We start from the raw sequence: 23,837 nt of genomic DNA, 5'->3' as shown, positions 1-23,837 counted from the left end.
ACATAAATCAGTATGGACAAGTTCAAGTGGCTTACTAGCTGATCCTTCCTTCTCAGGGAAATTAGTTCTGGTTTGCTTACCAAATTGACATGATTTGCATACTGTATTGTCTGGAATTCTGATGTCAGGGAGATCACGAACCGCCTGATATTTGCATGCTTTCCTTATCTGAGAGAAGCTTAGATGCCCCAATCTTCTGTGCCATAGCCAATGTTCATCATTCTTGCTTAGATCGCATTTTTGTTGTCCTCCCTTAAGCATGTATAAATTATTTGGAGTTCTTATGCCTTTGATCACTGTTTCTCCTATATCAAGCTCACGAACAATACATCCATTTGATCGAAATATTACCTCATTTCCTTGATCACACATTTGGCTAACACTCAATAGATTATGCTTTAAGCCATCAACATACATAACATTTCCAGCTTTGAATTTTTCTTTCAAAAGAATAGAAACTTTACCTTTTATGAATGCAGGTGTGTCATTTCCGAATGAGACATTCCTTTCCTTTTCTAAGGCACTATATGACTGAAGTTTTCCTTTATCACCTGTCATATGTTTCAAACATCCACTATCGATGTACCACTGATTTTCCTGTCCTTCCGCATATAAGGATATACCACATCTTTCTGGTTGTGGTTCTTTCTTTCTCCAAGTTTTGGGACCCAATGAAGGTTGCTCCTTCTGAGATGTTTGCCAAAACTTACTCCTGCATTCAGAATCTTCATGACCGAAGTTGTTACAAATAGAGCATTCTATTTCATTTTCAAGAGTAGAAAAGTTATTGTAGGTCCTCTTCATGATCCCAGTCACACTCCTTTGATTTCATGCTTCTCGAGTCATGATGGTCTTGTAGGCAACACATTGTGCAGCTTTGTGTCCAAAGTTATGACATGAAAAGCATTGGCCATTAAAGAAATTCCTACGATTATCAAATCTACCATCCAGGTGATTGTAGTTTCCATTGACATTCATTCTTGAGGCAAATTGAGAATGATTTACCTGCGGTTGGTTGTAGCTTCTGTTCATCCTTGAAGTAGATTGACCTTGATTTACTTGGTGATCTTTGTTCATCCTTGAAGTAGATTGACCCTGATTTACCTGGTGATTTGCTTTATGCCTTTGCTGACGATTGTCAACCTATTCACTTCTCCTTGCTACATCAAGATAACTTTTAGAGGTGGATGGCTTCTGTGCTTGAGATGCTTCTTCAGTATATCTAAGACTTGTCTTTATTAGAGGAGAATGCTGCACTTTGATAATCTCATCTAAAGTTTCGGATCCTTTAGCAAATCTAAGATTAAGAGCTTTTGTTTTCTCAATATCTTTTCTAAGTCCCACAATTTCACATTCTAACTTTTCATTGTGTTTTTCCCTTTCAGCAAGTTGGAATGTCAGAGTATCTATGATCATATTCTTTTCTTCTAAACATATTTTAAGTTTAGAAATTTCTTCATAGAGATCATCTTCATCTATAGCATCCAAGAAATCATCATCTTCAAAATCCATCAAAAGTCTATAATCATTACCATGTTCATCTTCATCACGATTTGAAAGTCCATCGCTATCTTCATGTGTATAATAGCTCTTCCTACTTACATTTTGTTTTCTGTTCCATTTAACAGGTTCCTTACCTTTATCAAGCTTATCTTTATGAGGAAATTTGGCTACATAGTGACCGACTCTCCCACAAGCAAAGCATTTGAAAGTTAGCTTACCTTTGAATCTTCCAAAGCCCTGTTGAAGGTTCTTGACAAAGTTTGATTCTTCCTCTCCTTCTGACGTATGTCCTGACTCACTGTATTCTCCTTTTGAAGTTTTGAATGCGGCTTCTCTGATGTCTGATGGACCCCCTTTTCTCATTTTGAAAGTAGTTAGGGTTCCGTGCAGCTGTGACATGGTAATACTCTGAATATTCTGCTTTTCTTTTATGGCATAAACTTTTGATTCATACTTAGAAGAAAAATATCTTAAAACCTTTTCAACTAAAGTAACTTCTTTTATCTCTTCACCCAAGTTTTTCATGCAATTAACAATCTCATCTATACGTAAGAAATAATTAGCCACACTTTCATCATTGTGCATTCTGAGAGTTTCATATTGAATTCTGAGAGATTGTAGTTTTGCACGTTTTACCTGGTTGTCTCCTTCATAGCTTAGAATGATCTTGTCCCATATTTCTTTGGCGGTTTTGGGCTGCATAACCTTGACGAATTCTGGTTGAGATAAACTCCCCAATAGAGTATTGACAACCTTTTCATTTGTTTCATACTGCTTTTTACCAGTTATATCTATAGGAGTTGCTGATGGGAATGTGTATCCTCCTTCCACGATATCCCAAACTTCTGCACAAAGAGATTGAAGATAGGCTGTGGTTCTTACCTTCCAATAAATGAAGTTGCTCCCATCAAAGATTGGTGGCCTGATGGATGCCTCCCTTTCGTAGTTGCTCATGATGATAGATCTTCCTTCAAGCGATCAAGCTTCTTCTGAAGGACCTGGCTCCGATACCAATTATTGGAAATAATACTGAGAGGGGGGGGGGGTGAATCAATATTATCAAATCAAACATTTTTCATTTTCAAACTTAGATATATATACGCTACTTCAGTTATGGGAACCTGCGTATATACGCAACTGTGTCTAAAGCAACCAGTGTATATCAGTAAACTTATGATTCAGTTATTCCATGAAATGTTGATCTTTAATCAGTGCATCAGAACTTCATTAACCATAAGAACAGTAAACAGGTGCAGTAAAATAGAACAAATCATCACACACATGAACACAAGATATAAGGTGGAAACCCAATGTGGGTGAAAACCACCTGCTGCAATTCGTCTCTATCTTCTTTTAATAAGAAACTTCTTTTTACAATATTTTGTACTGGTGAAGTCTTCTACCAGTACACAAGCTTCTACCTGCAGAAGACTACAACCTTCTCTCATTCTCCAGCTCCTCCTGGAAGGGAGCTACAACCCCCTTAGCTCTTGTACTAGCTGATGTACTAGTACGTAGGTGTTGACCTATAGAAGGCTACAACCTTCTCTTTTCTTCCAGGGACCACATTTCATAAATTTTCAGACTGGATCCACATCAAATGTATCTGCATCAACCAATCCCCTTTGCACCAACCAAAACTGAATCAATCAAGCACTTCTCTGAATGTTGTAACCAGAATACAGTAATAGTACTTAGACACCAATCTTGAACCCAGAATACTGCAGCAATAAACAGAAGTAGCTAAAACATATTTTATGAGACGTATGCTACTTCAAGATGAAGTACCTGCGTGCATACGCTTCTGTATTAAGGAAAACCAGCGTATATGTTGTTTTGAATTACTGAACCAGCGTGTATACGCACCTTTGCTGTGCCCAACTTGCGTACAGATCTATAAAAGACATTTTTCCCTTTTCAAATATTCAGACATCAGTTATACCCAGATTATCAGATTTATAGATCAAGTCATGCGCCAAATATAACAGATCAAAAACACACAAAGATACTAATATTCAAGCCTTAAGATCTTAACTCATCAATAGAACTTATCCTTCTTCTAGCACTTAGGTTCCTCCTTGGTTCAGATCTAGCTATGCACCATAACCCAATGACTAGTATTCTAGATCTTGCTCTTCATAAGATATTCAATGCTTGAGTGAATGCCTTTGCCTAATGATCTCCTTCCCCTTTTATAGTCTTAGGCCTTACTCAATACCATGGTCTAAAACCACTTAGAACCAATACTTTGGACCCGATATCTGGGTTCAACCCTTCGGACGGAATACCATGGTCCAAAAACCATAGGTCCAAAAACTAGAGTGTAGATACCATGGACTAAAAACAAGTTTTCCCACATGTACGCGCTTTTCCTTGCATGAAAGTATGTGCATACGCATACGTTCTTTTTGATCGGTGATCCCACGTGTATGTGTGCCTTCGTTAAGTGGAAACTGCATATATCTCTTTTTTCCTTTATTCTGAGAGCCTGACTTGTGATCTGTCATCTGAGTGAGTTGCCATCAAGGACAACACCTGTGCCATAGTGCCAAACCTGAGTCATAATGCCAACAATATGTTAAATAGTATGGAGTGTCATCTTTCTTGGTTTGTCTCACTTTGGCTATGAAGGTAGAGTTTTCTCTCTACAACCAAGTGAATTATTGTGGGTTAGTTCGAAGCATCCTTATCTGGTTTTCATCTTCAGGTGGGTGGTTGCCTTCCTAGTTTTGGCACATTCCCCACATTTTAGTGTCTCATATCTATTCCTTTGGTAACCTATCCTCTATCACTCTTATCATTCATATAGGGGCGAAAATGTTGAAACATAACAATAGAATGCAATTGAAATCTAACACGAATGAGGTTATTTGTGTTATCAATAGGCATGCTAGTGGTTCCTTACACCAACAAGTTCATTGTCACTTCGCTCACACTCAAGTTGATGCCATGAAAGTGACTTCTAATTACTAGTGTCACTTCCCCATTGTGGTCAAGGAGAAGGTTTCACACACTAAGAATTTAGTCAGGTATAAATATAGGGAACCATCCAACAGAAACGTTGAAGCAAAACTTGGGAATTTGATTGTAGACATAGGGTTGTCTCACTCCATAGAAACAAATTTTTTTATGTCAAAAGATATCTAATACAACAATTCTTTCATGGCACATGTTGTGGGGGAGAAGGGTAAAAAACAACAAGCAATTCTCCATAAAGTGGATCTCATGAACGAATATTTGAAGCAATTTAACAAGTAGTTTATAACATTGATGTCATACTAATAGATGCAAATGATATCATGCATAAACCAATGGCAACAATAAATAGTGCTTAGGAATATGAAGGTACTTCATCCAACGGTATCCTAAAGTAATTTTAATATCCATAATATTTAAAACAAAGATATTTTATGTAATATCAACAAAAATATTCAAAGTGATTTCACTGTCGTCTATTAAGCATGCTCGTTTTTTGCAAGATTAATAGTTGTAATGCAGCATAGACACTTCCTCTACCACTTATTAATTGAGTAAGGTAGTCTTCAGTCCAAATTTTGTCACTATTCGAACTTTCATTATGCAGAGTTTTCTTCGCGCAATGAGAAAGCTTCCATGCAATACTTTATACACATGGAAATTGAAGTCGTAAATAGAGTTATCCATGTTGGTGTCATTAGCTTACATTCATGTTTTCCAGATCAGCCATAAGCCACCACCACACTTTGAGGATCATTGTGCGGAGTGTAGAGATGGCATTCATTGGCTTTGCACTCTGCACAATGTGACGAGCGTAAAATAAGGCATGGCAAAAAGGACTCCAACCTAGTGATAGATGCTAATAAATTAGAATTCTAAATATTAACCTTAATCAAACTACACTAATGGAATTGCTACTATAATTGAAGTTGTTGGAATGAAACATGGAGTGATGAGAATTGGAGTGGTCAAGGTTGAGAGTGTTGTGGGGTGGTGGAGGATCTAGGCAAAGAGGAGCTATGCTTGGACTCAACTTGCTCTTTTCAATTGATCCTTTTGCCTCCATCAAACACAAAGCGTAGAGGAAAGCAAACAATTATAAATTGAAGGGCATAAAATTCACACACTCAATTTTAATTACAAGTAAGAAAACAGTGTAGAGAAAAACAAAACTATAAATTAGAGGACATAAACTCCACGCACTTAATTTGAATTACAAGTTTTTGCGTAAAACAAACTTGAGTTAGGGTCATGAAGTTCGAATTTTTAAAGCAAACATTGCAGAATAATCACAATGGTCCCAAATACCATAAACACAATTATTGAATATTAATTTTTTGTTCACGGTCATCTTGCTTATCATATTTAGCAATTTAAAATTGCAGTTATCTTTTTTTTTATCATATTTAGGAATTTAAAAATTGCATTGTCCTCCTCGTTTTGTTTAGCGATATGAAATTCAAATGGAAATAAGATCAAAAGCTAACCATCTGGATCCACTCGTATGAAGTCCAAAATCGAGTCTAATGAATAATGCGATTGGAAATAAATGAATTCAAAAATTATTAATAGAATAACAATGACATGGGATCATCTTTTTATGCTGAAATTACTTATGTTGGAGGCGCGTTGTGCGGTGTAGATTTTAAAAGACATCTATTGTGTTAATGCAATAGGCTTAAGTTGCAAGCATCTTTATCCATTGCATTAAACTTTGCGAGTTTGGAGGTGTAGATATTTTTAGGTTATGTGGAGCTCCGTGTTAGAAATAATGTTATCATTGATGGCAAGGGAAAAGAATATCATTGTAAAGGCATAAGTGGTTGCAAGAAGAATGTTCAAGGTGCAGTGACTTTGGAGCCAATTCCAGTTCATAAGATCATCTCAATAGCCCTTGGAACTTGCTTAGAGCTTAGAAAGAGATTTCCAACGGTATATTGAAGGCTGAAAAACACCTACTGGATTGAAAGTTATTGACAGTGAAAGTTATGAAAGCAAAATTCAAAGTTCAAGAGCCCCACAACACAGTGAGTAGACACATAGGTGCAGGCATGAACCACATGGAACAATAAAAGCTTAGGAGGGATAGTTACGAGAGGACGTGGTAGACAACTCACCTCAGACCTCAAAATCTAGGATGAAAGAAACCTCAGAAGAAATGGAGATGGACATGTTCATTTTTTCTCCGAGCTTCGATCTCGGAACTTGGACCTCAAAAGCTTATGGATCTTGAAAGAAACCCCTTGGAGATTGCTATGAGATATACCTTGAGTTATCACTGAGATTCATAGTAGGTCAACATAGTAGGCTTAAATCTGGTAGTTTTTACATTAAATTTAACAATGAAATTTGAAGAAAAACCAAGGCCTAGGACCCACTCTTATTCGTGCCCTTGGCCACATGGACAAGTTGAATAAAGACACATGGCACAATATCATTAGCTTGTAGAGATGATGTGGAGACACGATGTTATGATGATGTCATCATGATGTGGTGCCTATGAGAGCCTGACATATGGCATACATATTTTGCATTTTCAGGTACTCGATTGGGTAAAAAATGGGTTACACACGACACTATGTTAGAAGTGGAAGACCGCTGGAAATGACATGTCATCCCTAGAGGTTGACCCTTAAAGAAACTCAAAGGTCGACATGGTTGATCACAGGTGGCAAGACAACTCATCTTGATGGAAATATGATTGGATCGTGTGTCAGGCATGTGACAAGGCATGGTGGCAAGATGACGTAATCTTAGAATAAACCTCCTCAAAATAAACGACCTTAAAGGTTTTTGAAGGGTACACGAGTAGTAAATTATGAGAAATAGCCTCAAGACAATGTGGTGTATGACATGGAAGATAAATCATCTTGGTAATTTTTTGATTGACCAATGCACATAGGTAATCTTGGCGGTTATGTGATTGGCCCATGTGGACAGGTCATCTTGGTGGTTATTTGATTGGTGGCAGTTTTAGGTAGGTGGACCTGCAAGAACATGATCTCAACGATAGTGCAAGGATGCTCCAATGAGTTTTTGCCTAGAAAATAAATGGTGAGAATTATAGTTTGGGACCAAGATGAGGTTCTAAGTTGACATTGTGACCACATGCGCACAAGTTTTATGAACAGTGGATAAGTCCTCAGGGCTTAGAACAGTGGGCCCAGTCAGTGTTTATATGCATGGTTTTTTGTTAAGCGCACATGCGCGATAGAGATATACAATCTTGATTTAAGCACCTTGGGCCTATATTGGAGCCTAATGCATGCATGGGTCATCAACTTGTAAATTTGGTGTTTTACACCAAAATTTGGAGGCTTAACACCAAACTGGAAAAGCACTAAAGTTAACTAGGATTGGATAAATGAGTTAACAACTAGACTGATGAAATGTACATATTTGGAGGTGAGTTTAGTAGTATGGATAAGTTTGGATGTTAGCCAAATTTAGAAAACCTCTGCTAAATACTGTAAAATTAGTGGAATTATAGATTTGAGTAATTTAATTGAGTTTTTCTTGGAGAGACAAGGGAGAAGAGTTAGAAGATTTATTATGCACATCAATGGAAATTCCAAAAGTATAAAAACAAGAAGTTAATGAGATCAAAACCTCTGATAAGTGAAATTTAAAGTGGAAGATAACTAAAACTCAAGAACTAAAAATATTATTCCTAGCTATATATAAACATAATTGAATTTGCATGAGTAATGATTTGTCAGTTGTCTTGGTTGTTGATTGTCCAGAGGTGAATGGTGGATTAATGACTAGTGATCATAGATTGTTGAAGGTGATTTTATGGTGGTTGTGGTGAGTGTTTGAAGTGAGAAATTTATTTGTTTGTGTTAAGTACGTGGCCTTCATGGTTTGAATTCGAAAATTGTATGAAAGATGAATCATTGACGTCAAGCAAGAGATAGCTTACATATAAGGGATTGTAGCTCCTTCAAATAGTGGTCGATAGATAGTTAAGAGTTGAAGCTCCTTTCAGTGGTAGTTGATAAACTAGGGATTGTATCTCCTTTTAGTGATGGCTGATAAATTAGGGAGTAGTAGCTTCCTTTTGGTTGTAGCTAGAAATTTTTGTAACATCAAGCAGAAGCTTGCCTTTGTGGAAATAATTGAAAAGAAGTTTGAAGAATTTGTGTGTTCTATTTGTGCTCCTTGTGTTTACTCTTGTGAGCTCATATCATTTTGTTGTTGAAATATTTATTGGTGTCCTTATAGTTTTACTAGTGATTTTTTTTTTAATCCCTACAATATTGATTCATCCTCCCTCTCAGTACTGTCTTGGTTTCTAAAAATTGGCATCAAAACAAACGAAGTTAATTTGGATTAGTTTAAAAACTCGAAGAAAGATCAAGGACCATGGAAAAGAAGGAAGGAGGATATACCGATAGGGTAGTAATGCTCAATGGAACAAATTATGTGTTTTGGAAAGTCAAAATGAAGACCTATATTCAATAACTTGGAGCTAATGTATGGGATGCACTGGAACAAGAATATAAAAAGCCTCAAACCTTGATTACTAAAGATCAGAATATGGAATTTACATGTAATTATAAAGCTATGAATGCTTTTCTTTATAGCCTACCTAAATCAAAACTAGCCAAGCTCATGGATTGCACTACTGCAAAAGTTATTTGGGACAAGATGAGCAACTATTATGATGGTGACAGTAAGGTAAGGCAAGCCAAACTTCAAGATTTTAGAATGCAGTTCGAGTCTTTGAAGATGCATGATGATGAAGATAATTCTAAATACTTTCTAAGAGTTGATGAGGTTGTAAACACTATAAGAGGATTTGATGAAAAATTAGAAGAGCCTGTAGTAGTTCAAAATATGTTGAGATCTCTCCTTGAGAGATTTAATTCAAAGGTATTAGCCATTGAGGCGAGGACAAAGCTAAAGACTCCCAGTTTAGCCATAAAAAACAATTAGTATAACAAAAATTGTGACCAACAGAGCAGCTAATGAACTTAAAACTAACCTCACCATAATATATTTTGGTTGGCTAGAACAAACCAGAATCCAACATTTCAAGACATGATCATTAACGTTTCCATAATTTCTATGTGAATTAGAACAAGATGATGATACAAATGGTTTTACCAACTAAGGCAACGTAGATAGAGACCAAAAGCAACAATGTAATGGTTGTGCATAGAATAACATTGAACACATTAAGCCATACCCTTTCAGACGAATACATGTCATAAAGCACATGTGCTAGTACGCTTAGGGCCAACATTCCAATGTTGGCCCAAACACTTCTAAAGCAAGAACTTATGAATCCCTGAAGTAAACAATCAACGAATACACAAATCAAAGGTATTCTACTATTAATTACCAGTAGAATCATTGGACACTTGACCACATCTTCATTTTTTATATCTAATGTTACTAAAATTACATTGATTGTCAAATAATCAACATACTTATGAATTGAAGAGTAAGAACGTTAAGAACCAAAAATCCTCCTCGAAATGAGCATGCTTTTCTCTTGATTGCCTTCCACACATCCAAGAAGAGTAAGAGATGAAGTATAATCAACAAGGACACCTATTTAACAGATCTATAGTTCAAACAAAGTCATTCACCATCATCGGAAACGAAAAAGAAAGTCTTGCAAATTCCTGCCTTCACTTGCGAATGTGGGTTGAAATTCACTACCACAACAAATGCACAAGCATGCAACGGTCGCTCGTTGACACATTAATTAGGAAATTGTTTGACTAGTATGTATATTTATTAATTTTGGCTATGATTTAACTAATTTTAATTTGAAGTTTAAAATAACTAGCATTTGCACCAGATGTTGCAAAGGAAACGCCGTAAGGCATAAATTGAAAAATACAAATACAACAAAAGAATACTTTGATAAAGAATAAAAATATATTGAACGCTCAAATCAATGCCCCGTTAGCTGGAAGCACTTAGTAGACATATTTATCAACATTAGGATTATACACAATGATCAAGAAATTTCCCATATACAAACAACAACTTCCACAACAACCTTTTGTCACATCCACATTTTAAGAAATGCCTTGGAACATAGCGAAATCTTCCATATTGCCTTTTTCATTATGTAGATAAATCTTCCATATTGCTATTTTCATCACGAATACTGTTAGTTCATTGTTGTAAAGTGTTAGTGTGTTAAATTCAATACTATAAGTTCGACAAGTGAAAAACATTCCTCAATTAGCATAATATGCATTTTTCTCTCACCGTGTATTTTTCAGTGAAAGAGCACAAGTAACATATTAACATGTATTTTCCCTTCATTATTTTCATCATAGAGCCAAGAAATCTGATCTATAAAGTAACAAAAACATTTTGAAATAAGTTTAATATTTCAAGCCAGTGTCTAACCTATAAAGTAACAATTTTTTTTTGAAATAAATTTAATATTTTAAGCAATTGACTAACCTACTTTAATAATTGAAAAATTCTCAAAGATGAATTATACTCCATAATAAGAGAGCCAACATTGGAGCCCATACTTTCACTAAAACCAAAAGAAACACAACCACTTGTTAAGAAGAAATTCAAGTAATAATAATAAAACAAAAATAATAAACATTAAAGTATAAAATGGTATTTCCAACACAGGTATAAATATACATGCTCTATGTCCATTGTTAGATTAAATGGGTGTGGAGAAAATTAGTAGAGAACCCAAAATTGTATTTCTAATTAGGAGAGGGGTGGAGAAATGCTTTAAATGCGGGTTGTTGTCATTCTAATGAAACCCTTTGCAAAGGGGATGTTAAGATTCTGAGAGAGAAGCTAGGCTTCGTAGAGAACATCTTCCTTGTTAAACATTCCCCTATTGTAACCAAAAGGAAAGGGCAAGAGAAACAATAATTAGGTTTTTGTTCACAAGTTGTATAAAATATATAGGTGCTATTGATGTCTTAGTGAATAATGGGAGAGATTATTTATGAAATTGTGATAAGGCGCACCTAGTTTTGTCAGAAAGAGGCATATTAATGACAAGTACATCACATTTAGGTAGCATTTCATCAAGATTTGTCTCCAATGTTGCTCCAGTTTCCTTTTCCAATTTGGGTCCAATAGAAAGACGGTCGTGGTAAAGAAGCTTACAATTGAAGGGCTGTACAAAGGAACGCAATTCAATTCAACATCATGTAATGTTTATTATTATTAGGTTGAAATTTTGAAACAAACAGCATGCATGCATAAGAATTATGGAGCACTGATTTTTGAAAAGAAGTTTGCAACATCATGAAGTAGTACTAGATCCTAAGAATGAATACCTTCAAACGCTTAAGTAGTTCTTTGCCAATACGCCCTGCACCAATAGTACCAATAGTTTTCCCTTCTAGATCATATGACCTGTAAGAAATTGCTGCCACTTTCCAATCACCCTCAACAATTTGCTTATATCCAGGCACAAAGTTTCGCATCAATATGAGAATGCACATTAGCTCATCTTCTGCCACGGACACCACATTACTTGCTGTAAAAATTGTTGAAGAAGGTGTCAGTTAAATTATGAAGAATCATTGCAGAAACTTGTTCATACCAAAATGTCCATAGCGTGAACAGGGCAGTGACAAGCGGTATAATTTCAGAAATAATACCTGTAACTTGTGCGACAGTCACAGCAGCGACTGCTGCAACATTTAGATCAATGTGATCAGAACCAATACCAGCTGTCAAAAGAAGCTTTAAGTTATTTGCCTTCTTGATCTTGTCTGTTGTCACATAGGCCGGGTGGAAAGGCATAGAAATCAAAACATGTGCATCAGGTATGTGCTTTTCAAGTTCTGCAAAGGAAATTAATTGTGTAACTTTAGTCCGTAGTGGGTTACAATTCTCAAATGTAAAAGCAAGCAAGCAATACACTGATTTCGACGATCCATGGTAGCAAGAAGTAGGAAAGGGAAGGCATACTAGAAAAATAATAGATTGGATTGTGGATTAAACAACCACCCAACTTCAATTGTGAATAACCAGAAGTCATTTATGACTTGTTCGACAAGATATATATTCTGTAAATCTCTCTTTTTGAAGCAGCACATATGATACCATCTAGATTGATTATTATTCAGGATATGAGGAACAAAAGGAAGTCTAGGACATAAACTATTCATCCATATCAATAACAACAACAAATAACACGATTTTATATCCCAAGGGGTGGGTGGCCCTTCACGGGAGCAAATATCATTAAATACCTTGGGGTTACCAACTGGTATTTCAGCGAGCAGTTGGTTACTACCCTTGTCGTCCATCTAGAAAAACTGGGAAGAGGGAGGAAATCTGCAAGGGGCTAGCAAGATGCTTGGAGCGCCTAAACTATGGGACAATATTTTTCCGGACCCGAAAAATAAAGATGACTCCAGGTGATGTGGAGTTGGAGTATGATGTTACTAGGTACCATATAATAATACCTCCCTCCCAGGTCAAAGACATATGAGTTGAGTTAGAAGGTTGTCTCAGGTTTCAAGGGAAACTGTTTGTCAAGAAGATTCTACAATACAAGAATCAACATAGATGGTGCCCTGTCCAGCAGTCAAAGAAACTCTACCAAGAAAAACCCTGCTAATACACATTTAGCATTAGCTCTAAATCTTTTTCTGTGCTTTTGATGGCTAGTAACTACAGTTAGACAAATGAGACCTGCTAACAATTAGACCACAGTTTATTCATTTATTAAGAAGTCTGGTGTACATAGCTTGATGATGAGTGTGTCCCAGCACTCTAGTGTTAGCAGATAAAAAATCGCAATTCCAAATTAGTTATCATGATTTCAAGTTTCACGGGGCCAATTTGACAACACAATACATGTAGCCTAGTAGGGCATTTAAATTCCATGTTATCACTTCACCAACACAGAGAACACATATAGCCTAGTGGTATACATGGATACAGAAAGAAACAGGGCATTTGGGGGGCTTCTAACAGTTTAAAGAAAGAGATGGCGTTTAGCACAGCTCCCTCCAAGCGTTACCAGATGCATAATCAAGGAAAATTCGGGGAGGCCAAGTTTTGGGAAAGGATAAGGAAAAAATTCGGGACAAAATTGGAGAGTAGAACAAAAATATAAAGATATACACATATATATTTTGATGAAAATATATAAGCAATGGTGAGTGTGACTTACAAGAGTGTTTGATTTGGACTTACTAGAAAAGAGGAGACTTCTTATAAATTTCAGCAAAATCTATCTCAAGGCACTCCTCAGCAGCTCTAAAGCTGATTTCTAGCATCCATGTTGCAGGGTTACATTTATCAGTAATCTTTGTCACACCTTCAATAGCCTGTCCAAGACATTTCAAGTTGCTAGATTCAATGAGACTTGAATAAACTGTAAGATGCCTTAATAACATATGCTGCATTAGCAAACATTAATCATATACCTGGAAGTACTCTATGACATGGATTGAATGGCAACCTAGTGGACCGCCATATATAATTTGACCACCTTGTTTCATCAACAACAGCTGCAAAAAAAGAAAGAATGCTATTGTAGTTGGGATTGTTTGGGAAAGTAAGCATCATTAAATATTTGCAAGGTTTTGTTCAATAAGCATTGCTTTACACACATGATTATCAGGTTTTACCTAGGTGTCCAAATGCATTGCCCTTCAGAGTGGGCAATGAAAATTGTTTTAAATATTGATATTGGTGGGCTTCTAAAAGATCTTCCTTTCTAGAAATTTATAGAACCATCTACTTCTTCCTACAATCCATCTTATAACCTTTTCAAAACAAGCCATTTTGCTGAAGACCTTTGATATTAAATATTTTACTCCATGGCCTTGGATTTGAGATTTAAATATAGCTCTCCGAACTCTAGATATATCACTACCAATTGGCCCCCTATGATTATTGTCAGTGGTTTGGATTTCTAGTGAAAAATATTTTTCCTTCCATGACATGTGGTCTCATGCATGCTTTCATATTTTTTTTGTGGGTGTCTGATCGCAATTTCAGATTTGGCTATATTAACAACCTGTAAGGAGTTAGAGATGTATCTTACCTCATCAAATCCTTCAAAAATATCTATACTTGGCTGATGGATAGTACAGACTACAATTCGGCTTGTGTCCACTGTATTCCTAACTGTATGCATCGCGATAGCTGCAGCTCTGGCATCCAGACCAGATGTCGGCTCATCCATGAATATGATTGAAGGATTTGCAACAAGTTCTACAACAATGGTTAGTCTCTTCCATTGTTCAGTTGATAGACCAGTCACACCAGGAATACCCACCAATGTGTCTCTCAAGCTATCAAGCTCTACAAGCTCTAGCACTTCATCCACAAACATCTGTTAAATAGAACAATCTCAATCTTAGGAAACCCAATATTAAGAATGAAAGAAAGAAACTATATTAAAGTCCACAGGTGGTTCATAAGAGGCTCTCAACATTTCTGTTGCATCAGGAGTATATTTTTGACATTAAAATCACCATAAATATTTACCTGCTTGCTCTTGGTATCTATTTCTGGTGAAAGGCGCAAGTAAGCAGAGAACACTACTGATTCTCATACTGTTATCTGAGGAAAGTGAATATCATTTTGCTCGCAATAATCTGAAACCCTGGCAAATGTCTCCTTTACCTTTGGAAAACCAGAGATATGTATATCCCCCTCAATATAACCTCCCGTTTTTCTTCCATAGCACATCCATGAATATGATATTCATATTTCTTTGAAATCTGTTATGGGCATTATAAGAGCGTTTGATCTAGACTTACTGGAAAAGAGGAGACTTCTTATAAATTTCAGCAAAATCTATCTCAAGGCGCTCCTCAACAGCTCTAGATCTGATTTCTAGCATCCATGTTGCAGGGTTACATTTATCAGTAATCTTTGTCACACCTTCAATAGCCTGTCCATGACATTTCAAGTTGCTAAATTCAATGAGACTTGAATAAACTGTAAGATGCCTTAATAACATATGCTGCATTAGCAAACATTAATCATATACCTGGAAGTACTCTATGACATGGATTGAATGGCGACCTAGTGGACCGCCATATATAATTTGACCACCATGTTTCATCAACAACAACTGCAAAAAAAGAAAGAATGCTATTGTAGTTGGGATTTTTTGGGAGGGTGTTGTTCAGTAAGCATTGCTTTACACACATGATTATCAGGTTTTACCTAGGTGTCCAAATGCATTGCCCTTCAGAGTGGGCAGTGAAAATTGTTCTAAACATTGATATTGATGGGATTCTAAAAGATCTTCCTTTCTAGAACGAAGCCACTGGATATGGTGCCGGAATCGAACCGTTCAGTCTCTTCAAGTAAAGACGATATTTCTGCAGCAAAACATGACTTATTTCTTTGTAAGGGATATGCCTGAGAATCCAACAAGCAATCTCTCCTCTAGTCACAACATTCAGTCATAAGCATTCTGAATTTGCATCTGCCCAAACCTAAGAGAATTGGATTTTCTAAACAAGTGCCTTGCAAATGTTCAATCTAATTAAATTTATTATATTTTTGTTTAAAAATAAAGGATTAAACATTGTTTTTTATTTTTATATGCATCCAGTAAATAATTATTTAATAAAAACAATAAATTGAATCTAAAGGGAAATTCCAGTCCTTTACTATACATCTGTAACAATTTTTATGTGTATTTTGTCATATATTTTTCATACCAGCATTTTGAACCATACATTACAATGAATCAAAATAGTTGAATTTTATCATTACTATGAGAAAAAGCAGTGATGAAAGAACAAGGCTGGAAAGCCCTGTGGGCTGGCAATGGCAAGACCTAAGGGTCTAGATTCATCGTCTCCTCTCCTCACCAAGTCTATATAATGAAGCCACTCCAGAGAGAGATAATTACATGCTGCTGAAAAATCTTAGAGAGAGCTTTCTTTCTGTCCCTTAGGAATGACTTCATTATATAGACTTGGTGAGGAGAGGAGAGGAGAGGATGATTCCAGACCCTTTGTCCTAGTGAATTCAAAGTTTAGTACGAGTTCCCAAGCGACTAGATGAGGTAATTGAAAATTCAAACCTCTTCAAAGTGATCCCCTAAAAAATGAACAAATCTAAAAGCTTGACCAGGTCATTGCTGCTGAAGGGCATTAGGCAATCATTGCTCCTTGCAGTAAGGACAAGGGCGATGCATTGCTCCTTGTCAGTGTACAGGGAGCAATGAACCTGCTAATATTTGCTTTTAAGGGAAGAAAAGTGGTGCTTCAGCAAGGTGACATCGTGGGACCCATTTTAAAACAAATGAACCATATTAAATTTAATCCAAAAGAAAATCGAAAAATCTAACCTTAGATTACATCTTCATAAGCTTACCTTGCATCATTTGTCAGTCGTTGCTCTCGTGGAGAGAGCTTGCAGTTGATATGTTGAGTAAACCTTCCCTGCTGTTGTAGCTGATTTGGAGATGATTTCACAGGGGAAACCATTTCTGTCTGAAAATAACATATACATACTTGTATAGTTATCAGCAGAACCCCAGGATCCAATTTATAATTTTAGCGTATGACCCTGGAAATTATGCTCTACTGCGGTGTAACCTGAGGATCAAACTTGCAAAGCTCAATGCCTGTTAAATGAAATTACAGGTGTCATGATGAAAGGTTCCAGATATTTTATCCTTAAAATGTAAAACTATCTTTAAATGTTTTCTGTTTTAAATGCCTTAAGAGGACCGAATCTGCAGAAATAAATATTATAGTTCTCCTCTCTTGAACAACCCACAATCTAAAGAAAAGCATTGTTCTTGTTTTAGCAATTGACAAAGTGCATTCAAAGCAATCTTGGATTTCAACTATTCTCTTCTCCCATCTGAATTCTTGTTGATGATTTCTAGATCAACATTTCCTAGCAAGCAATTTAATCTGGGTTGAACTTCAGTGGTGAAATTCTGATTCGTTGATTGGATATTTAAGCGTCATTTTCCATTTTGATTCCCTAGAAGGAGGTCTTGTCATCTATATCTGTACCTTTCTTCAGACTGTTATTAACTTTATCTAGCATGCAGGGCATTGGCATTGTGTTTTGGCATTTTCAGGCAACAGTTGTAAGCAACATGATGGGAAAGGCACACCTTCTGTCTGCATTCCTTGACTACAAGATTTGGACAAGTGATTAGACCCCTTTGGGCTCATTAAGAGGATCCATAAAAGAATCTGCAACTGTATCAAAGGTAGTTGCATCCATGACCAGACTTGCAGACCTTTGAGAGATCTACAAACTTTTGAGAGGGGTGCCAGTCCCTTAGGGATATATATTAATAATCCAACTTTTAAGGTCACAACCAACCGAGAAATCAAATTGATGTATAAGACCTTTTTGTTTGTGCGACAAGAGACCTACCTTTAAGTAGCCATTGGATCCTTCAGGCAACCATTGTACTACTAAAATATACAAAAGCATACATAATCCACACTACTCTGGATTTTAACCGAAAGAAACACATGTTCTTAAGCTCTCACTGATCTTCTTCTAGAGCTGTACGTGGTGTCCAGTTGGCAGTCGCAGCAATCAACCGCATTTTGTACACAAGTCAGCAAAAAAGAAGCTAGAGTCCTGGATAGAGAAAGTAGGTTAGCAAGCAGTCCCTGAAGCATTTTCTCAGGGAAACGGTTAATTTCCTGTTTTCTTGTTTCACACAAAATGTAATACTCAGCCGTTAACCCTTTACATGCTTAATGACTCTTAAGCAGTTTGTCTACCAATTTTTTGTACTTTCATCTTCGAAGTTTGAACTACAACATCTGGAAAATTTTACAAGCTAGGAATCAAACCCAACCCAAGACCAAAGCTGCTCTTTGACCGTGCTACGTGCCATTTTCATGAAGACACGCTTAAGAGTTCGCTGTAGGAATGTGAATTGCATATTCAAAAATACCATCTTCCCTGCAATTTGAAGGCAGAGGAAAAGGGCCAACTTTTATAAAATAATATTAAAGAAGGGACTCAAGACACCAAACTTGATCATTGACAGCCACTCTTTCAATAAAAGGACCATGGCATAAAACCATAAAGTTCAAAAAAGTTCTTGCTTTACTAAACTTTATTAATCCCTTTTGCATGATGAATCGTTTCTGCTCTTAAGACATTACATAGTTTACACTACCCCGTAGCAACAATAACATGTTGCACAAGCTAGTAGCCATGGAGCTTCAAAGCCTACGATGGAGACTCTTTTTCGACAGCCAGGGTCAGCACTTGGTCTAAAGACAATCTCCCGTACATAGTCAGGGATGCTTACTCAAAGCATTGAAATAAGAAGCCATCTCTTACAGTTCTAGCTGTATTGTGTCTATTTCCCTCTTACATAGACAGCCTGAACCTTTCTAGCTGTATTGTGTCTATGACTATTTCCCTCTTTCTTAGAGGCTGTAAAGCTCAGCTCATTGGATTTCGAGTAAAATTGACAAAAGCCAAAACACTATGTTATTTGGATAAACTGGAAATATGCATTTGGGATTTCTGAAGCTAAACTGGAAATATGTATTTGGGATTTCTGAAGCTGCACACTGAGTTCAGTATCCATATTAAATCATAAATGTACCAAATTCATGGATTTGATTCAATACACGCTTGGTGGGAGCAGGGGGCGTGGGGCAGTGGACACAACTCAGGTTGTAGAATACACCTCCATTTTGTTCTTGGAACTATCAAGGGATTCGAGAACCTACTTAGCTTAATGGGTATTTGCTTTTCAAGTCAAAGAGGTTTTAACTACTTCAATAGGATTCCTTTGGTTCATAAGTCTAACACATGGAATTCAGGCATGTAAAATCAGCCAGGAATCACACCATCATTAAACACAATACCATAACCAAACTCAGGCAAAAGAAAATCGAAAAATCTAACCTTAGATTACATCTTCAGAAGTTTACCTTGCATCATTTGTCAGTCGTTGCTCTCGTGGAGAGAGCTTGCAGTTGAGATGTTGAGTAAACCTTCCCTGCTGTTGTAGTTGATTTGGAGATGATTTCACAGGGGAAACCATTTCTGTCTGAAAATAACATATACATGCTTGTACAGTTATCAGCAGAACCCCAGGATCCAATTTATAATTTTAGTGTATGACCCTGGAAATTATGCTCTACTGCGGTGTAACCTGAGGATCAAACTTGCAAAGCTCAATGCCTGTTAAATGACATTACAGGTGTCACGATGAAAGGTTCCAGATATTTTATCCTTAAAATGTAAAACTATCTTTAAATGTTTTCTGTTTTAAATGCCTTAAGAGGACCGAATCTGCAGAAATAAATATTATAGTTCTCCTCTCTTGAACAACCCACAATCTAAAGAAAAGCATTGTTCTTGTTTTAGCAATTGACAGAGTGCATTCAAAGCAATCTTGGATTTCAACTGTTCTCTTCTCCCATCTGAATTCTTGTTGATGATTTCTAGATCAACATTTCCTAGCAAGCAATTTAATCTGGGTTGAACTTCAGTGGTGAAATTCTAATTCGTTGATTGGATATTTAAGCGTCATTTTCCATTTTGATTCCCTAGAAGGAGGTCTTGTCATCTATATTTGTACCTTTCTTCAGACTGTTATTAACTTTATCTAGCATGCAGGGCATTGGCATTGTGTTTTGGCATTTTCAGGCAACAGTTGTAAGCAACATGATGGGAAAGGCACACCTTCTGTCTGCATTCCTTGACTACAAGATTTGAACAAGTGATTAGACCCCTTTGGGCTCATTAAGAGGATCCATAAAAGAATCTGCAACTGTATCAAAGGTAGTTGCATCCATGACCAGACTTGCAGACCTTTGAGAGATCTACAAACTTTTGAGAGGGGTGCCAGTCCCTTAGGGATATATATTAATAATCCAACTTTTAAGGTCACAGCCAACCGAGACATCAAATTGATGTATAAGATATTTTTGTTTGTGCGACAAGAGACCTACATTTAAGTAGCCATTGGATCCTTCAGACAACCATTGTACTACTAAAATATACAAAAGCATACATAATCCACACTACTCTGGATTTTAACCAGAAGAAACACATGTTCTTAAGCTCTCACTGATCTTCTTCTAGAGCTGTACGTGGTGTCCAGTTGGCAGTCGCAGCAATCAACCACATTTTGTACACAAGTCACCAAAAAAGAAGCTAGAGTCTTGGAGAGAGAAAGTAGGTTGGCAAGCAGTCCCTGAAGCATTTTCTCAGGGAAACGGTTAATTTCCTGTTTTCTTGTTTCACACAAAATGTAATACTCAGCCGTTAACCCTTTACATGCTTAATGACTCTTAAGCAGTTTGTCTACCAATGTTTTGTACTTTCATCTTCGAAGTTCGAACTACAACATCTGGAAAATTTTACAAGCTGGGAATCAAACCCAACCCAAGACCAAATCTGCTCTTTGACCGTGCTACGTGCCATTTTCATGAAGACACGCTTAAGAGTTCGCTGTAGGAATGTGAATTGCATATTCAAAAATACCATCTTCCCTGCAATTTGAAGGCAGAGGAAAAGGGCCAACTTTTATAAAATAATATTAAAGAAGGGACTCAAGACACCAAACTTGATCATTGACAGCCACTCTTTCAATAAAAGGACCATGGCATAAAACCATAAAGTTCAAAAAAGTTCTTGCTTTACTAAACTTTATTAATCCCTTTAGCATGATGAATCGTTTCTGCTCTTAAGACATTACATAGTTTACACTACCCCGTAGCAACAATAACATGTTGCACAAGCTAGTAGCCATGGAGCTTCAAAACCTACGATGGAGACTCTTTTTCGACAGCCAGGGTCAACACTTGGTCTAAAGACGATCTCCCGTACAGTCAGGGATGCTTACTCAAAGCATTGAAATAAGAGGCCATCTCTTACAGTTCTAGCTGTATTGTGTCTATTTCCCTCTTACGTAGACAGCCTGAACCTTTCTAGCTGTATTGTGTCTATGACTATTTCCCTCTTTCTTAGAGGCTGTAAAGCTCAGTTCATTGGATTTCGAGTAAAATTGACAAAAGCCAAAACACTATGTTATTTGGATAAACTGGAAATATGCATTTGGGATTTCTGAAGCTAAACTGGAAATATGTATTTGGGATTTCTGAAGCTGCACACTGAGTCGAGTATCCATATTAAATCATAAATGTACCAAATGCATGGATTTGATTCAATACACGCTTGGTGGGAGCAGGGGGCGTGGGGCAGTGGACACAACTCAGGTTGTAGAATACACCTCCATTTTGTTCTTGGAACTATCAAGGGATTCAGGAACCTACTTAGCTTAATGGGTATTTTCTTTTCAAATCAAAGAGGTTTTAACTACTTCAGAAGGATTCCTTTGGTTCATAGGTCTAACACATGGAATTCAGGCATGTAAAATCAGCCAGGAATCACACCATCATTAAACACAATACCATAACCAAACTCAGTCAAACAAAATTAACTTGGTATGAAGGAGAAGAAAGAGGAACCAGGACGAGTATTACCAACAGTTGCAGAGTCATATGTAGTGGGAACACCAGGCAAGGACGGCACACTCATAGACCCCCTGATCACAGTCCTATCCATGCCATCACCCACAAACATGATATTAGTCTTATTGGGAGGAATCCTAACGATCTCCTCATAAACCCTAGCCTTGATACGTATCACAAACCTCCGTTCAAAATAATCCGGTGCACTATTCACAGCTTGTTGAATGCTCATGGAGGATTCATCCTTCGAAACAGTAACGTCGGGAACCAATTCATTTACCTCTGATACACCCAAAATTTTATTGAAATGATGGGAATAATCTGCAGTGCTAGATAATTCAATGATCTCTCCGTTTTGGGAGGCCTCCATATGACCATATTCTTCCCGTAAGTATCCAGAGCATCGACCATGCTTAGAGCATTACTAGTGAAGTTCATAACTATAATGAGTTCTTGCATGGATCTTCCAACTGCCTGGGTAGTATTAACATATTTGAGAGCCGAATTGCAGTCATTCTGACGACTCAGCGCTGCGCTCATCCAGATCTTGACGTTTTTAATATTCCTTGGGTTCAGCTCCTGAGTCCTGCTCTTGGCAATATACCTTATGGCACCCTCGAGGAATTGAAGGTTTAATAATCCAGATAAGCAACCTAATAAAGAGTAGAATGTGAGTAAGCACCTGAAATGGTGAAGGACATAAAAGACCAGATTCCCAAGTTATTCCTGAGGCAACCTCATTCTTGTGGCTAAAATTAGCCTTCGCGGTAGAGGGCCTAACACCTTGCAGATCAACCAAGAGTAGAAATAACACCCTGCAGATCAACCAAGAGCAGAAATAAGGAAACTAATGTAAAACCCTAACCAGAGAACAAATCGAATTCTTCCAATTGTCAGTGGTCACTTACCAGGGTTTACGCATTCTTGCAATTGTCAGTCGTCACTTACCAGGGTTTACGCTCCACATTAGAACATAAATTTTCCTGTGGGGTCTTCGGATTCAGTAGGGAAGTTGTTTGCATGATGGATTCGGGCAACCTGGGAGGAACCCTACACATCACAGTAAATTTAACTCAGATTAGACATGGGAAATTGAGCTAAAATCTAAATTAAACATTAAATTAAACACGTCAAGGCATGATAAAGGCTACAGAATCTGTAGGGCAACTGTGTGAATCAGGAAATCGAAACTCCAGCTCCAGCGTAGCCATCACTACTGTCTGCGAAGGGTTTCGAGCGGGCAATCTCTCCCGCATGAGATAAACAGGGTGTTCAACCAGCACATGCAATGTTAACCGATTAAAATTCCAACTATAATGATCTGATCCAATGGCACAATCTCTTTTAATCGTCTAACATATCAGATTAATGGTCGAAAATAGGACACGGTGGCTTATAAGGGAGTTCTTCCAAGAGGAAAACGCCTTACGGCGTAATTAAATTAACTTAAAATTATAATTATTTAGCTTTGAAAAATGTCATAGTAGAAAAAGTAAAAATACGTGTTAAAATACATAATCAAGCAAGATTTAACATGGACATGTGAGAAATAAGTGAGAAGCGAAGGCGTGGATGAGATTGATGAAGGACGATTGAAGATACGTCCAAAGTAAATTATTAAAATATGGACCAACATCTAGATAAGCGAAAGGTAGTGATTGGACGGTTAGATTCTTTTGATTATTAAATTATTAAACCTTCTCATAATTTTCAATTTCAATCTCAATCAACTTAATATTTAAAACATATAGTTTTTTAATTTCAAAGTGATTTCATCGTCAATAATATAAGTCAAAGTCGCACGTGACGTGCATGATTTGATGGCTGGGCGGATGGCTTTCGCACTCCCAGCCAGGCTCGATTCCCGCGGAGGTGTTTCGTTGAGGCCTCCTCGCTATGGTGATATTTGTAATGGCTATGCCGTAAAAATCTGCTCAT

At 37.0% G+C, this 23,837-nt stretch overlaps 1 protein-coding gene across 4 annotated transcripts in view; it reads right to left on the bottom strand.

Annotated features, from left to right (window-relative positions):
• LOC149261145 (formate dehydrogenase, chloroplastic/mitochondrial-like) overlaps positions 1 to 23,254 on the bottom strand; it is a 43,621-nt gene extending 20,367 nt beyond the window's left edge. The window contains exons 1-6 of one of the 4 annotated variants that reach the window (XM_089421685.1): positions 23,051 to 23,254; positions 22,082 to 22,949; positions 21,912 to 21,985; positions 12,090 to 12,275; positions 11,763 to 11,965; positions 10,325 to 11,599 (exon numbers count right to left, since the gene is read on the bottom strand). In XM_089421685.1, the coding sequence (XP_089277811.1) occupies positions 11,420 to 11,599; positions 11,763 to 11,965; positions 12,090 to 12,275; positions 21,912 to 21,985; positions 22,082 to 22,269 (831 nt within the window). In that variant the 5' untranslated portion in view covers positions 22,270 to 22,949; positions 23,051 to 23,254 and the 3' untranslated portion in view covers positions 10,325 to 11,419. Of the gene's footprint in view, positions 1 to 10,324; positions 11,600 to 11,762; positions 11,966 to 12,089; positions 12,276 to 21,911; positions 22,950 to 23,050 lie in introns of those variants that run through there. The other 3 variants (XM_089421680.1, XM_089421683.1, XM_089421689.1) reach the window with 3 other exon arrangements.
• Between the last annotated feature and the right edge of the window lie 583 nt (positions 23,255 to 23,837).

The sequence above is a fragment of the Pinus tabuliformis genome, chromosome 6 (assembly GCF_031772625.1).
Source record: "Pinus tabuliformis cultivar Carrire ecotype Pingquan chromosome 6, CPIR1, whole genome shotgun sequence".
In the NCBI taxonomy this organism is placed as follows: Eukaryota; Viridiplantae; Streptophyta; class Pinopsida; order Pinales; family Pinaceae; genus Pinus; species Pinus tabuliformis.
Note: the sequence above shows the minus strand (reverse complement) of the source record. Positions and strands in the feature narration are given on the sequence as shown.